Below are 17,853 nucleotides of genomic sequence, written 5' to 3'. Positions count from 1 at the left end.
AACCAGCAAATACATGCGCATATTTTGCTAATATTCATTGTAATTCATTTATTCTTACCATTGTAAAAGATGTGTTCTGCTATGGTACTCTCATTTCTCAACAAGGCCCCAAATTTGGTTTATGCTAATTGATTGACACATGCCACCTTCATCCATTAGCAGCATGCCCTCCAGAAATGACTAATGTTGTGTTTTCCAACCTTTCATGCACAAAGCTGCTTTCTGGATGCCAATGCCCTTATTCCTAATATGTCCTTCACCCCTTCCATCTGTTTCCTTGGTCTTCCCCTGTCCCTTTTATCGTGCACTTATAAAGTGTACACTATTTCTATCAGTCTTTCACTTCCCATTCTTTCTGTATGTCCATACCACTGTTGCTGACTCTTGATTCCTTCTCTGCCCACTACACCTGTCACTTCCACTTCAAATTTATCTTACTCTCATTCTCTTCATTCTATTTACAACACATTTCACTCAGACATGTCATATCTGTTGCTTCAAATTTGTTTTTCTTTTGAATCTCATTATAATGTTGACTCGACCATACCTTCATGCATCCCATCTTAACCACCATCCATCTAATGTTTTTTCTTCTGCTACACTATGATTTGTCACTCATCATTCCATTTGTAGACAATTCCACTCGTATATCTGAAATACTGTACTTGTTATCGGCCATTGCATCCCCCCATTTAATCTTAACGTTTATTTCCTTTCTTTACTAACTTTCATCGGTTTTGTTCACGTTTACCTTCAGCTTTCTCCATAGACACACAAACCCAAACTCATATAGTAATATTTGTAAGTTTTCTTCGAAATAATCCATTAAAACAGTGTTATCTCAAATAGTAACCAACTCGCTTATCATATGCTATATATCCCATAATACTCACCAAACTTGTATCTCTCGAGAATGAAGAGGCAATGCTCTCTGTTCTTCCTATTCTTTACAAAAAATTTACAGATGTGTTGGATCACATTCAGGTGGGCTGGGTATGATTAGGTTTCAAACGTAATATTGACCACAAACGAGTGATAACATTGTCCACAAATGAATTAAAAACATTGTCTACACCCAACATGTCAATAGCTAGGGGTTTCATAAGTACAGTAGAAGATAAGATTGATTTTGAGTTGGTATGGGTGACAAACAGGAAATACTAGAGGTAAGAGAGCAGGAGGATAAATACCTACTGTAGAAGAACATGAAAAACATGGTCTTTTTCCAGAGCCCATCATTATTATTATTATTATCATCATTATTATTATTACAGGCAGTCCTCACTTAGCATCAAGGCTCAATTCTTGAAAACTGTGATGTTAATCAAAAAGACTTAATTGAAACTGATAATCCCATGTACTTAATGTTATAGGTAGGTGTTATGAGCAAAGGATGTTTACAGGTCTTGGGATGGGTAATTAAGAAATTAAAGAAATCCTTTATTAAATCATGCCAATACAAGTACTGTAGTCTACAATCAGAGCAAGGGTTCCATTCCTAAAAACCCTTGGGATATGCAAAACAAATTTTTTACAAAACCAGCTGGGTGGTGGGGGGGGGGGTGTACTTGGCCCATACAAAAACTTCCAAGTCAATGAAAAATACATGAAATACGTAGATATATATGAAATACATTATAATGTATACTGTAGTAAAATGCAATTGAGAAGCTTTATGCATACTCTTCATTTCATGATTGTCACTTGGCCACCTGCCACCACAGTCCACTTATATCAGGTAGCCACTATCTACAGGTAGCCACTATCTACACCCATATTTGCCACTCTTATGACATTAAATCAATAAGCATATAATAAGTGCAATAATGTATAAAAGAATTATCTAATATGTGGTAACAATTGAGTTGGGGTAATGAGTGATGTTCTGTATTGAGAAGTGCGTACTGTATCCTGTTCCCTCCCCCGTGGATGTTGCTCCTTCACCAAACTCACCGTTTAAGAATGTCTAATTATTCCTCGAAAATGGTACTCATTTTCACAGTTTTTTTTTATTCAAGTTGCAAAGCATACCATCAGTGTACATGACTGACCGTAAAACGTGCTTACGGGAAATGGTGGGTTGTGTGAAGTGTCGGGTAAATTAGTTAAGTGTTTTGGGCTTTACTATAGAAATGGCATGCCATAGCATAAAAGAACATATCTACCCTTCTTTATAATAAGGAAAGTTTTGAAATGAAAGTGTTAGAAATGGGTACTTATGCCTTTAATGTTTAATGAATTTTCCATGTTCAATTTTAGTTGTTGTCAATAATAATTTTATCATTGTTTTTGTGTATTTGTCCATAATTTATCTAACCTACTTTTTGCAAGGTTGAGTATATCATCATGCCAGGATGGCAGCAAGATACTGCTCAGTGCCGAACTTATGAAGAGCTTCCACAAAATGCACGTAATTATGTTGAAAAAATTGAGGAACTTGTCTGTGTACCAGGTATGTACAATGCTGTATATAGTAGATTTTTAAATGCTGACACTTAATTCCTTGGTGTTATTGATAACTCATACCAGGTATGGGCAACCCGTGGCCTGGACCATGTCTTTGTGTGGCCTGTGGAGTGATTGAGAAATTCTATTTATTGTGGCCCAAGGTTCATGTAGATGTAACCAGTTTATGGTGAGTAAAGCAATATTTATTAAAAGAATAACCTTCACACACAATTCGTTACCATTTCATCACCTAAGGGCAAGTAACTACGAAACTAACAGTGAAATTCAGTAAGTATATACGTATAGTCAATATAAAATTTTAATTTGTGAAAGTTTACTGACCAAGTTCAGTGTGGTCTGTTTGATGGATTAGCTGCCATGTGGCATTGGGTCACATGGGAATTAGCTAAGGTTGGGTAAGTCCAATGGGGTCACGGGCAGTGGTCACACAGGACTTGACTAATTAAGTACTGTACTTCCAGAATAACACAAAAACACCTAAATTGCACCTCGGTAACCCACAGTTGGCGAGTAATTAGCATTGAAAAAATTTAATTAAAATTTTCCAAGCATCATTATGGCCACTAATTACCCTGCAATCAAATCTTGGACCATAGTGTCAGAATCAGGCTGCTCAGGAGTACCTAAACTGAGATTTTAAACAAAATCAAATTTTTGGCCGAAACCGTCAAAATATTAAGCCTTATATGCCTTCATAATTTTTTGACTGAAATATACTTTTTTCTTGAAATTGGAATTTAAAGGATTTAACAAATTAAGTACTTCCAAAATAACACAAAAACACCAAAATCACACCTCGGAAACCCATAGTTGGCGAATAATTAGCGTTGAAATAATGTAATTAAAATCTTCCAAGCATCATTACGACCACTAATTACCTTGCAAATTGAATTGTGGACCATAGATTCAGAATCAGCATGATCAGGAGTACCTAAACTTAGATTTTCAACAAAATCTAATTTTTGGCCAAAACTGCCAATTTTATTGAGAGAGAGAGAGAGAGAGGGAGAGAGAGAGAGAGAGAGAGAGAGAGAGGTTGTTTCATTGTAGTTCGTCATGCCAATATTAACATTGACATTATTCTGGTGGGTGTGTCTCACAAGTAAGAAACATGCTGTAACTGTAGGAAAAATCAACTTATTAACAATACTGCTTCTCATCTTCTGTTAAATGCCAAGAAACATTAACATATTACTTCAAAATTATCATGATGGATTTGTTTCATAAATGGGAAAAGACTGTGGTTGTAAACTGAAAATATCGTAAGGTGGCCATGACGATAAACTGTTAGGTAGGATATAAATTTTGGTGGGTTGACCTGCAGAAAAATACCTAAATCGTAATGCGGCCCATGACTGAGGAAAGGTTGCCCATGCCTGACTTATACCAATGAGTGCTGGACTTAAAAGTATGTTTCAGATGTGTCCACAGCACTTCAAAGAAATTTGCTGAATTTATGATTTCTATAGATGCCTGCAGCTTGTCTCGAACATCTCAAGCCATGGAAAAAAAATTGTGTGGTGGTTTCTCTTGTCCATAAAGTCCACTAAGGTGTCAGAGGGAGGCTACTTAAGTAATGGCAAAAGCTACTTTTAGTACTGTTTTTAACCATTTATAATTTTTGGTTGTAAATAGTACAGTACTGTATTATAAGGACACTACAACTTTATTCAGGCCCTTTTTTTTCAAAACTAATTATCCTTCAAGAGGAGGGAATTATGACACCTGCATTGCTTACAGTTAAGTTGAAGCTAACTTTATGTACAGTACTGTATTGTTATTTACTTGTTATATTACCTGTACAGTATTTTGATGTATTATACTGTAGGTGTTTTTTAACAGATAGATAAAGCCATTTTTTTTATATAATATTTCCTACTTTGAAGCTCTGTTTAAAGAGTTAAAGGATATTAGTTAGATAGTTGTTATTATTGAACTTTCCATTTAGTGTTTGTAAATATTCGAAAATATAATATATACATATCATTATTTCAGTCAAGTGGATTGGTGTTGGAAAATCACGAGCCTCCATGATTACCATCTTCTAGGAGTTGAAGTCTTGTAGAAAGAAAGTTGGAAATAAGAGTCCCCCACAGAGGGCCTGCAGTGTTAGTGAAGTTGAGACAGATAGTTTTATGTATGTTCAACAGAAAAGTTCACCTACGAATTGAAGATAAAACTCGGAATTAAATTAACGTGTTCAAGATTTTGGCAGTTTCATTTAAAACTGTGTCACTTGGGAGAGAATTTCACACACACACACACACACACACAAAAACACACACATACAAGATATAGACACTCATTTTCTGATTTTATTTTATTTATTATTTTTTATTTATATTTTTTGAGAATCTTAACATCTTAGTACTGGTATGCTTTTTTTTATAGAAAATTTGAATTAGATGTCCATATTGTAAATATTGAAGACTTTTTTATTTAAGTCGAAGGAAGTTGTTTGACATTCTTGCTGTAGTGTTGTGTACAGGAACTAGGTCCTGCATGACATTTTCTCAAGTGATGCTTTTTGACTGCTGGGTTTCGTCTGGCTACAACTTGCTGGCAAAGATAACTTAATATAATTCTTGATTTGTGTTCTTGGCAATTTTTTCTTTTTGTAACTTAACCATGAATCAAAACATTTTGAAGTACAGTAAATTGTTATATTGTTATACATTTCTCAGAGGAAGCAAAGGTGAACAACAATTGTTATGAAAATCAAATTAATGGCAGAGCAGTAACAAAACAACATATCAAAGCAGCCTAGGCCTGGGGGCAAAATATAATAATAATAATAATAATAATAATAATAATAATAATAATACCATGTACCTGTGCTGACTAAATAGAATTTAACACATGGTAGAGATTTCAGAAGAGATTGTTTGTAGAGCTGCTCAAAGAAGTGATGGTAGTGTGTGAGTATTGAGTTTTTGACCAAAAACTTATCAATTTGAAACCCCAATTTAAATTGGAATTTTCCCTAATACATCTGTGATGTATAAATGAAACGACATTATTAGGAGGAACATGAAGAGGATTTACTGTATAAAATTGTGAGAAATATATAAAAGGATAGATAGTGAGTGGCGCGCAGTACCCAATAAAGAAAATTTATCAAAAAATATGGTTATAATTTTTTTATGGTTTTATATAAAAATTTATTGGACTTATGATCACCATTCCTGAACTATTATATATGAAAATATTGTATGGCATGTAATGAGTGTGTGTGTGTGTGTGTATATATATATATATATGTGTATATATATATATATATGTGTATATATATATATATATATATATATATATATATATATATATATATATATATATATATATATATATATATATATATATATATAAATTACTTTTTCTTTTTATCCTGGGTTTGATAGGTGCTAATAACTTTTGTAAAGATTATAAAAAATTTTCTGTTCATTGTAAATTATGTGAAAATATCAGTCGGTATAGTTTTCTCGTAATTCCCTCGTTTCCATTTTGGGCTTGCATTTCGTAGAAAATTTGGGGACAAGCAATAAGGATGTTTCTTCAAACCCTGGTGCTTCTAACATCCTTACATAGATACGTACAGTCATATGCATGCTTGTGTATTAAATAATTTTCTAAATGATACTGTGTATATTAGAGACCCTCAGTTTTGTAAATTCAGATCGAATCCCTTTAATATGGCACCCAGTGGTCTCGCATGATTTTCAAATTGGTGTCTAGGCATTACAGTAGTTGGTAATAGTTTTGTGTCCCATGCTTCTACAAATATTTTTTTTACAACTGCCAGTCCAGGCTCTTATTGTTCTGTTCTCTGGTTTAATTTAGTTCTAGTTTACCCATTAATATGGCTTTAAAAAGACCAGCAAGTGGTAAGCTACATTGGGCTTACATATACACTAATATTCCCCCTCAGCATATTGTACAGTAGTAAAATACTGTTCATATATTTCACTACAAACCCACCAGGTATTAAGATATTTAAATGAAAATTTCTCTTGTAGGTGGGTTTAGTGTTGGGCAGATTAGTACTGTATTAATTACTCTATTTTGTTGATTATTGTTACATTATTTTGAGGAAATGGTAATATTTTTTGTCAGCAGGAATGCATCTTCGGTCTTTACCTGTTTTACTTTTTATAAACCTGTACTGTATTTCTATTTTACGAATCAGTACAGTAGAAGATTTTTTTCACGAGACTTCAGCTGACCACCTGTGGTTCAGAAATTTAAATGGTTGAGCACCAGTCAGATTCTTAGGGTTCTTGATGAGAGGGAATTGATCTGTACAGTACATACTTTCTATTATAACTAATAAAAATTTGTGTTTGTTGTACAATATACAACAAGTACGGTATGCCTTTGTTATTTTTCATGTTTAAGTTTCATGAGGAAAAACACTGTAGACCTCTTCTTATGGAGGGTAATGAAAGACATGAAACTAATATGTTTTACAATATATATATATATATGCAAGTAAATCAATCTCACTTTCGATCAATGGTTTGATTGTAATTGAAAGCACGTAAAAACATTGTTGAAAATACTGACTGCCCACCATAATAGAGTCAGTCAGTATTTTCAACAATGTTTTTACGTGCTTTGAGAATTTGCAGTCTGGAATTCATTGATGAGGAATATAAATATATCTATAATATTGGCTTGAACCTTAAATACCCTAGATCTTTCATAGACAAATGCCTAAACATTACGAAGAAAACTTTTTATAGAACTGATCCCAAGCCCACCCATGACCATAAGAATATTTTAATATTACCATTTCACAAAAATTTCTCACACATTCCTTTACAACTAAAAACCTGGAACGTCAATGTGGCATTTAAAAACTCATGCACTGTTAAACAAATGTTAATCAAGAGCTCCCCCAACAACACAATTGGTTGCATTTATAAAGCTCCTTGCAAGGAATGTAATATGTTTTACTTAGGCCAGACAGGTAAAGATCTTGTAACCAGACTTAAACAACATACATATAGTGTTAGGACAGGCCAGGAATCCAATGCTCTGTTTGTTCATTTGAGGGACAACAGGCATTGCATTGACTGGGATAATGCCTCCTCAATATTACCTTGTAATTCAATTGATAGTAGGAACATCATAGAATCTAGTCTCATTAAACATACCGAAGCATTCAACATGAATTTGAGTAATGGCATGTACAAACTGGACAATTTTGTAATTAAGAAGATTTGTAACCAGGTGAGAAGGTTGGGTCACCTTACCCTCTGACCTGACTACCGACCGTTGCCGTGCTATTTAAAGATTAGTAGGGTCATTACCTAATACCTGACCACTATGGACCTGGTCTCACCCTCCTCTGTATATATACACCTTGTTTTGTACTCCTCTTTAGTCTGTACTCACCCCTGAAGATGTGAATTACACGAAAGCGCTTGGGAACTTCGTGTTTTCTTCTTTCCTTGTGGTTATCAGCATATACCTAGATCACGCGCACCTACAGCGATTTACTTGCATATATATATATATATTGTAAAACATATTAGTTTCATGTCTTTCATTACCCTCCATAAGAAGAGGTCTACAGTGTTTTTCCTCATGAAACTTAAACATGAAAAATAACAAAGGCATACCGTACTTGTTGTATATTGTACAACAAACACAAATTTTTATTAGTTATAATAGAAAGTATGTACTGTACAGATCAATTCCCTCTCATCAAGAACCCTAAGAATCTGACTGGTGCTCAACCATTTAAATTTCTGAACCACAGGTGGTCAGCTGAAGTCTCGTGAAAAAAATCTTCTACTGTACTGATTCGTAAAATAGAAATACAGTACAGGTTTATAAAAAGTAAAACAGGTAAAGACCGAAGATGCATTCCTGCTGACAAAAAATATTACCATTTCCTCAAAATAATGTAACAATAATCAACAAAATAGAGTAATTAATACAGTACTAATCTGCCCAACACTAAACCCACCTACAAGAGAAATTTTCATTTAAATATCTTAATACCTGGTGGGTTTGTAGTGAAATATATGAACAGTATTTTACTACTGTACAATATGCTGAGGGGGAATATTAGTGTATATGTAAGCCCAATGTAGCTTACCACTTGCTGGTCTTTTTAAAGCCATATTAATGGGTAAACTAGAACTAAATTAAACCAGAGAACAGAACAATAAGAGCCTGGACTGGCAGTTGTAAAAAAAATATTTGTAGAAGCATGGGACACAAAACTATTACCAACTACTGTAATGCCTAGACACCAATTTGAAAATCATGCGAGACCACTGGGTGCCATATTAAAGGGATTCGATCTGAATTTACAAAACTGAGGGTCTCTAATATACACAGTATCATTTAGAAAATTATTTAATACACAAGCATGCATATGACTGTACGTATCTATGTAAGGATGTTAGAAGCACCAGGGTTTGAAGAAACATCCTTATTGCTTGTCCCCAAATTTTCTACGAAATGCAAGCCCAAAATGGAAACGAGGGAATTACGAGAAAACTATACCGACTGATATTTTCACATAATTTACAATGAACAGAAAATTTTTTATAATCTTTACAAAAGTTATTAGCACCTATCAAACCCAGGATAAAAAGAAAAAGTAATTTATATATATATATATATATATATATATATATATATATATATATATATATATATATATATATATATATATATATATATATATACACATATATATATATATATACACATATATATATATATATACACACACACACACACACTCATTACATGCCATACAATATTTTCATATATAATAGTTCAGGAATGGTGATCATAAGTCCAATAAATTTTTATATAAAACCATAAAAAAATTATAACCATATTTTTTGATAAATTTTCTTTATTGGGTACTGCGCGCCACTCACTATCTATCCTTTTATATATTTCTCACAATTTTATACAGTAAATCCTCTTCATGTTCCTCCTAATAATGTCGTTTCATTTATACATCACAGATGTATTAGGGAAAATTCCAATTTAAATTGGGGTTTCAAATTGATAAGTTTTTGGTCAAAAACTCAATACTCACACACTACCATCACTTCTTTGAGCAGCTCTACAAACAATCTCTTCTGAAATCTCTACCATGTGTTAAATTCTATTTAGTCAGCACAGGTACATGGTATTATTATTATTATTATTATTATTATTATTATTATTATTATATTTTGCCCCCAGGCCTAGGCTGCTTTGATATGTTGTTTTGTTACTGCTCTGCCATTAATTTGATTTTCATAACAATTGTTGTTCACCTTTGCTTCCTCTGAGAAATGTATAACAATATAACAATTTACTGTACTTCAAAATGTTTTGATTCATGGTTAAGTTACAAAAAGAAAAAATTGCCAAGAACACAAATCAAGAATTATATTAAGTTATCTTTGCCAGCAAGTTGTAGCCAGACGAAACCCAGCAGTCAAAAAGCATCACTTGAGAAAATGTCATGCAGGACCTAGTTCCTGTACACAACACTACAGCAAGAATGTCAAACAACTTCCTTCGACTTAAATAAAAAAGTCTTCAATATTTACAATATGGACATCTAATTCAAATTTTCTATAAAAAAAAGCATACCAGTACTAAGATGTTAAGATTCTCAAAAAATATAAATAAAAAATAATAAATAAAATAAAATCAGAAAATGAGTGTCTATATCTTGTATGTGTGTGTTTTTGTGTGTGTGTGTGTGTGTGTGTGAAATTCTCTCCCAAGTGACACAGTTTTAAATGAAACTGCCAAAATCTTGAACACGTTAATTTAATTCCGAGTTTTATCTTCAATTCGTAGGTGAACTTTTCTGTTGAACATACATAAAACTATCTGTCTCAACTTCACTAACACTGCAGGCCCTCTGTGGGGGACTCTTATTTCCAACTTTCTTTCTACAAGACTTCAACTCCTAGAAGATGGTAATCATGGAGGCTCGTGATTTTCCAACACCAATCCACTTGACTGAAATAATGATATGTATATATTATATTTTCGAATATTTACAAACACTAAATGGAAAGTTCAATAATAACAACTATCTAACTAATATCCTTTAACTCTTTAAACAGAGCTTCAAAGTAGGAAATATTATATAAAAAAAATGGCTTTATCTATCTGTTAAAAAACACCTACAGTATAATACATCAAAATACTGTACAGGTAATATAACAAGTAAATAACAATACAGTACTGTACATAAAGTTAGCTTCAACTTAACTGTAAGCAATGCAGGTGTCATAATTCCCTCCTCTTGAAGGATAATTAGTTTTGAAAAAAAAGGGCCTGAATAAAGTTGTAGTGTCCTTATAATACAGTACTGTACTATTTACAACCAAAAATTATAAATGGTTAAAAACAGTACTAAAAGTAGCTTTTGCCATTACTTAAGTAGCCTCCCTCTGACACCTTAGTGGACTTTATGGACAAGAGAAACCACCACACAATTTTTTTTCCATGGCTTGAGATGTTCGAGACAAGCTGCAGGCATCTATAGAAATCATAAATTCAGCAAATTTCTTTGAAGTGCTGTGGACACATCTGAAACATACTTTTAAGTCCAGCACTCATTGGTATAAGTCAGGCATGGGCAACCTTTCCTCAGTCATGGGCCGCATTACGATTTAGGTATTTTTCTGCAGGTCAACCCACCAAAATTTATATCCTACCTAACAGTTTATCGTCATGGCCACCTTACGATATTTTCAGTTTACAACCACAGTCTTTTCCCATTTATGAAACAAATCCATCATGATAATTTTGAAGTAATATGTTAATGTTTCTTGGCATTTAACAGAAGATGAGAAGCAGTATTGTTAATAAGTTGATTTTTCCTACAGTTACAGCATGTTTCTTACTTGTGAGACACACCCACCAGAATAATGTCAATGTTAATATTGGCATGACGAACTACAATGAAACAACCTCTCTCTCTCTCTCTCTCTCTCTCTCTCCCTCTCTCTCTCTCTCTCTCAATAAAATTGGCAGTTTTGGCCAAAAATTAGATTTTGTTGAAAATCTAAGTTTAGGTACTCCTGATCATGCTGATTCTGAATCTATGGTCCACAATTCAATTTGCAAGGTAATTAGTGGTCGTAATGATGCTTGGAAGATTTTAATTACATTATTTCAACGCTAATTATTCGCCAACTATGGGTTTCCGAGGTGTGATTTTGGTGTTTTTGTGTTATTTTGGAAGTACTTAATTTGTTAAATCCTTTAAATTCCAATTTCAAGAAAAAAGTATATTTCAGTCAAAAAATTATGAAGGCATATAAGGCTTAATATTTTGACGGTTTCGGCCAAAAATTTGATTTTGTTTAAAATCTCAGTTTAGGTACTCCTGAGCAGCCTGATTCTGACACTATGGTCCAAGATTTGATTGCAGGGTAATTAGTGGCCATAATGATGCTTGGAAAATTTTAATTAAATTTTTTCAATGCTAATTACTCGCCAACTGTGGGTTACCGAGGTGCAATTTAGGTGTTTTTGTGTTATTCTGGAAGTACAGTACTTAATTAGTCAAGTCCTGTGTGACCACTGCCCGTGACCCCATTGGACTTACCCAACCTTAGCTAATTCCCATGTGACCCAATGCCACATGGCAGCTAATCCATCAAACAGACCACACTGAACTTGGTCAGTAAACTTTCACAAATTAAAATTTTATATTGACTATACGTATATACTTACTGAATTTCACTGTTAGTTTCGTAGTTACTTGCCCTTAGGTGATGAAATGGTAACGAATTGTGTGTGAAGGTTATTCTTTTAATAAATATTGCTTTACTCACCATAAACTGGTTACATCTACATGAACCTTGGGCCACAATAAATAGAATTTCTCAATCACTCCACAGGCCACACAAAGACATGGTCCAGGCCACGGGTTGCCCATACCTGGTATGAGTTATCAATAACACCAAGGAATTAAGTGTCAGCATTTAAAAATCTACTATATACAGCATTGTACATACCTGGTACACAGACAAGTTCCTCAATTTTTTCAACATAATTACGTGCATTTTGTGGAAGCTCTTCATAAGTTCGGCACTGAGCAGTATCTTGCTGCCATCCTGGCATGATGATATACTCAACCTTGCAAAAAGTAGGTTAGATAAATTATGGACAAATACACAAAAACAATGATAAAATTATTATTGACAACAACTAAAATTGAACATGGAAAATTCATTAAACATTAAAGGCATAAGTACCCATTTCTAACACTTTCATTTCAAAACTTTCCTTATTATAAAGAAGGGTAGATATGTTCTTTTATGCTATGGCATGCCATTTCTATAGTAAAGCCCAAAACACTTAACTAATTTACCCGACACTTCACACAACCCACCATTTCCCGTAAGCACGTTTTACGGTCAGTCATGTACACTGATGGTATGCTTTGCAACTTGAATAAAAAAAAACTGTGAAAATGAGTACCATTTTCGAGGAATAATTAGACATTCTTAAACGGTGAGTTTGGTGAAGGAGCAACATCCACGGGGGAGGGAACAGGATACAGTACGCACTTCTCAATACAGAACATCACTCATTACCCCAACTCAATTGTTACCACATATTAGATAATTCTTTTATACATTATTGCACTTATTATATGCTTATTGATTTAATGTCATAAGAGTGGCAAATATGGGTGTAGATAGTGGCTACCTGTAGATAGTGGCTACCTGATATAAGTGGACTGTGGTGGCAGGTGGCCAAGTGACAATCATGAAATGAAGAGTATGCATAAAGCTTCTCAATTGCATTTTACTACAGTATACATTATAATGTATTTCATATATATCTACGTATTTCATGTATTTTTCATTGACTTGGAAGTTTTTGTATGGGCCAAGTACACCCCCCCCCCCACCACCCAGCTGGTTTTGTAAAAAATTTGTTTTGCATATCCCAAGGGTTTTTAGGAATGGAACCCTTGCTCTGATTGTAGACTACAGTACTTGTATTGGCATGATTTAATAAAGGATTTCTTTAATTTCTTAATTACCCATCCCAAGACCTGTAAACATCCTTTGCTCATAACACCTACCTATAACATTAAGTACATGGGATTATCAGTTTCAATTAAGTCTTTTTGATTAACATCACAGTTTTCAAGAATTGAGCCTTGATGCTAAGTGAGGACTGCCTGTAATAATAATAATGATGATAATAATAATAATAATGATGGGCTCTGGAAAAAGACCATGTTTTTCATGTTCTTCTACAGTAGGTATTTATCCTCCTGCTCTCTTACCTCTAGTATTTCCTGTTTGTCACCCATACCAACTCAAAATCAATCTTATCTTCTACTGTACTTATGAAACCCCTAGCTATTGACATGTTGGGTGTAGACAATGTTTTTAATTCATTTGTGGACAATGTTATCACTCGTTTGTGGTCAATATTACGTTTGAAACCTAATCATACCCAGCCCACCTGAATGTGATCCAACACATCTGTAAATTTTTTGTAAAGAATAGGAAGAACAGAGAGCATTGCCTCTTCATTCTCGAGAGATACAAGTTTGGTGAGTATTATGGGATATATAGCATATGATAAGCGAGTTGGTTACTATTTGAGATAACACTGTTTTAATGGATTATTTCGAAGAAAACTTACAAATATTACTATATGAGTTTGGGTTTGTGTGTCTATGGAGAAAGCTGAAGGTAAACGTGAACAAAACCGATGAAAGTTAGTAAAGAAAGGAAATAAACGTTAAGATTAAATGGGGGGATGCAATGGCCGATAACAAGTACAGTATTTCAGATATACGAGTGGAATTGTCTACAAATGGAATGATGAGTGACAAATCATAGTGTAGCAGAAGAAAAAACATTAGATGGATGGTGGTTAAGATGGGATGCATGAAGGTATGGTCGAGTCAACATTATAATGAGATTCAAAAGAAAAACAAATTTGAAGCAACAGATATGACATGTCTGAGTGAAATGTGTTGTAAATAGAATGAAGAGAATGAGAGTAAGATAAATTTGAAGTGGAAGTGACAGGTGTAGTGGGCAGAGAAGGAATCAAGAGTCAGCAACAGTGGTATGGACATACAGAAAGAATGGGAAGTGAAAGACTGATAGAAATAGTGTACACTTTATAAGTGCACGATAAAAGGGACAGGGGAAGACCAAGGAAACAGATGGAAGGGGTGAAGGACATATTAGGAATAAGGGCATTGGCATCCAGAAAGCAGCTTTGTGCATGAAAGGTTGGAAAACACAACATTAGTCATTTCTGGAGGGCATGCTGCTAATGGATGAAGGTGGCATGTGTCAATCAATTAGCATAAACCAAATTTGGGGCCTTGTTGAGAAATGAGAGTACCATAGCAGAACACATCTTTTACAATGGTAAGAATAAATGAATTACAATGAATATTAGCAAAATATGCGCATGTATTTGCTGGTTTGCATCCACCCTACACTAAACAGAAAAACTAAAAAAGCATTTAAAAAATACTCTATGCAAGGCATTTCCTCAATTTTATTCACCCCCTCACCAACAGAAGGACTGGGCATATCAATCTTATGTTTAACATTTTCTGATCACCCATTATTCAATATAAACAATTATAAAAGACTTACTTTTATGTCCTCCAGCTCACCCATGTTTGCTGGAAAATGTTCCATTTTCTCTCCATTTCTTTTCAAGTAGCCAACACCAATCTTGATTTCTGCAACACCATTACAGTTAAACAAAAAACAACAATGAATGCTAAATTCATAAAGTTCAAGCAATTATATAAAATTGTTTATTCAATAATACTGTACTTGGTCCATAGTGAAAAATTTATAAGATACTGTACCATGAAATTATTTTGCCAAATAAACCAAAAAATACAGAAATTCGATTTTATGGCTGAGGGAACAAAATGTGTGCCCTGTCAGATCCTACCATTAACACCCCTAGGCACAGATTGCCATTGTCTAAAAAGTGAGTCATAGCAGGGGCACATTATTCCTATGGACAAAACATGTACTCCATGCTACCCCCATCAAATCAAAGTAAAATTAATTCCAGACTGATTGTTATCACCATGACTGGCGAGGCCTTATAATTTCACTTCTCGTTCAGTCTAGAACCCTTTTCTTGGGATGGAGAGAATCAATGACAAATTCCGCTCTTTCAGTCCTAAAATGGGATTTCATGCTTCAGTCTTTCATCTGCAACAGACAGGTCCAAAGAAATGACCACAGATATTTTACAGCTTGCTTGGGAACATGAGGAGGCCCTTAGTTAAGAGGCACAACCCCTGGAAACAACAACCAGTCTGGAATTGATTATACTTTGACATAATAGGAGGTCAGCATGATGCCCATAATAAATAAATAAATAAATAAATAAATAAACATATATATATATATATATATATATATATATATATATATATATATATATATATATATATATATATATATATATATATATATATATATATATATATATATATATATATATATATATATATATATATATATATATATATATATATATATATATATATATATATATATATATATATTAAATGAAACCCCAGTATTCATACCTTTCAATACATCTAATATATCCAGCTTGGTAAGAGCAATAGCAGTATAACCATTCACCATATTGGTATGTCTCAGCAGCACTACATCTAACCAGCCACATCGTCTTGGCCTCCCAGTAGTCACTCCAAATTCAGCTCCACGATTCTGCAATAACTTTCCAATGTCCTAGAAAAAGGTTCAAAATTTAGAAATCTTTTTTCTTCCTTTTGTACATCACTACATTCATAGGTGAAAAGTGGGTTCCATAGGCATGACTGTTCATTAGGGACAGTGTGGATACAGCACACTGTATACTAAATGTGTACCGAAGGCTTAATATACAGTGAGCTGTATCCACACTATCCCTAAAGAACAGTCATGCCTATAGGACCCACTTTTCACATTCATAAACTACAACCTGGTGACATTTCCAAAGCGAAGTCGTAAGAAATCCCAAGGAAATAAAGGAGATCTATACCTTTTCACTAGCTTCAAGGCAGGTGTAGTACACTACTATATCCTGATTCAGAACCAACCCATCTCAAAGACCTAAGATGCATGATGCATCAAAATCCAAACCAAATTTGTGACTATGGAAGTATGCTCCCAAAGTGGATCTGTGTACTGAAGACAGTTAACTCATGTTGCAAGGAAAATTATTTAAGTTTACACAGAGATTATCAGAAAACGATTATAGTACTGTACAAGCAACCACTGCGATGCGGAATCCCGGGTTACAGAAGTTCACCGTTACGGATTTTGAAATTATGACCAAAAAATTTGCGATACGAAACGGACAAAAAACTCACCCCTATGGAATTTGGGTATATTAAAAAAAAATTCTAACAAAAATTGTGAAACAAGAAAATTCACGGATTATAAAATTTATTTGGTGTGGATTCTGGTGGTAGCTACATGATGGCTGGAAGGCAGCTCACCCCTCCAGCTGCTAGCAACCACCACAACAATGGTGCTGCTCAGTTTGAATTCTTTCCCCAGGTTGTGTTCAGTTATGCATAGTGTTACTGTGTACCCTTATTCAAGATGAGTGGAAAAAGACCATCAAGTTCAATTTAAAGTAGTGGTGATAAAAGATTTCATAAAGGAATTATGTTGGACTATAAAAATGTTTTAAGGAGGTTACTCACAGTAACTCCTCACCTCACCACCTCCTGCAGCACTTAACATCATTTTTGCTATGTTATTTTCAAGTGTTGTGTGCATTTATTGTCATGTTGCATCATGAATGAGTCATATGTGCCTATTTCCATTCATATATGTGCTTGTGTTAAATTTCCATAGGAATGCATCTCAACTTATATAAGGAGTCAAACTTTTCAAACTTCAATTAGTTGATACAGTATGGAAATGCCAGATTTTTCTGAAGCTGTTTGTGGAAATCATTATGAAATTCTTTATGCAGACTTCTCTAACTAGTGATAAAAATAAAGAAACTACAAGCCAAGAACAATCATTTTGTGATACAATATTTTGAACTTTAACCCTAGCAAGACTTCATAAAATAATAACATTTCAAAACAGTTACATTTCCTACACGGTATCTTATTGAAAATGTCTCCAAGCCCCATTTCAACTCCTCAAAACCTTGGGGTATTTATAGGGCAAAAGGTTCTTGCAGTTTAGGACAATGCATAAAGCAAATGTAAACTATTTCTTTTATCAAACTTAATGGCACTAGACAGAGGTCAATTGAACCCACAGGGTACCGCGGAAAGTGAAAACCGCGTAAAGTGAACAACAGAACATATGGGATTAATTCCAATAGAGACTGGCCCGACCCCCAAATTCCACT

The 17,853-nt window shown here is 33.9% G+C and overlaps 1 protein-coding gene and 1 long non-coding RNA gene across 2 annotated transcripts; one reads left to right on the top strand and one right to left on the bottom strand.

Moving 5' to 3' along the window:
• The first annotated feature begins 1,638 nt into the window (after positions 1–1,638).
• On the top strand, positions 1,639–4,755 carry LOC121856745. The gene is made up of 2 exons (XR_006087043.1): positions 1,639–2,452; positions 4,465–4,755. It is a non-coding gene; the product is annotated as an uncharacterized LOC121856745 (long non-coding RNA).
• Positions 4,756–10,167: 5,412 nt separating this feature from the next.
• On the bottom strand, positions 10,168–16,247 carry LOC121856744 (adenylosuccinate synthetase-like). Its single transcript, XM_042352436.1, has 4 exons — positions 16,061–16,247; positions 15,099–15,187; positions 12,471–12,591; positions 10,168–10,458 (listed from the first exon to the last, which is right to left on the bottom strand). The coding sequence occupies exons 1-4, from the start codon at positions 16,119–16,121 to the stop codon at positions 10,406–10,408; spliced, it is 324 nt and encodes a 107-aa protein (XP_042208370.1). The 5' UTR covers positions 16,122–16,247; the 3' UTR covers positions 10,168–10,405.
• Positions 16,248–17,853: the final 1,606 nt, after the last annotated feature.

The sequence above is a fragment of the Homarus americanus genome, unplaced genomic scaffold (assembly GCF_018991925.1).
Source record: "Homarus americanus isolate GMGI-L3 unplaced genomic scaffold, GMGI_Hamer_2.0 scaffold57233, whole genome shotgun sequence".
NCBI classification, from domain to species: domain Eukaryota; kingdom Metazoa; phylum Arthropoda; class Malacostraca; order Decapoda; family Nephropidae; genus Homarus; species Homarus americanus.
Note: the sequence above shows the minus strand (reverse complement) of the source record. Positions and strands in the feature narration are given on the sequence as shown.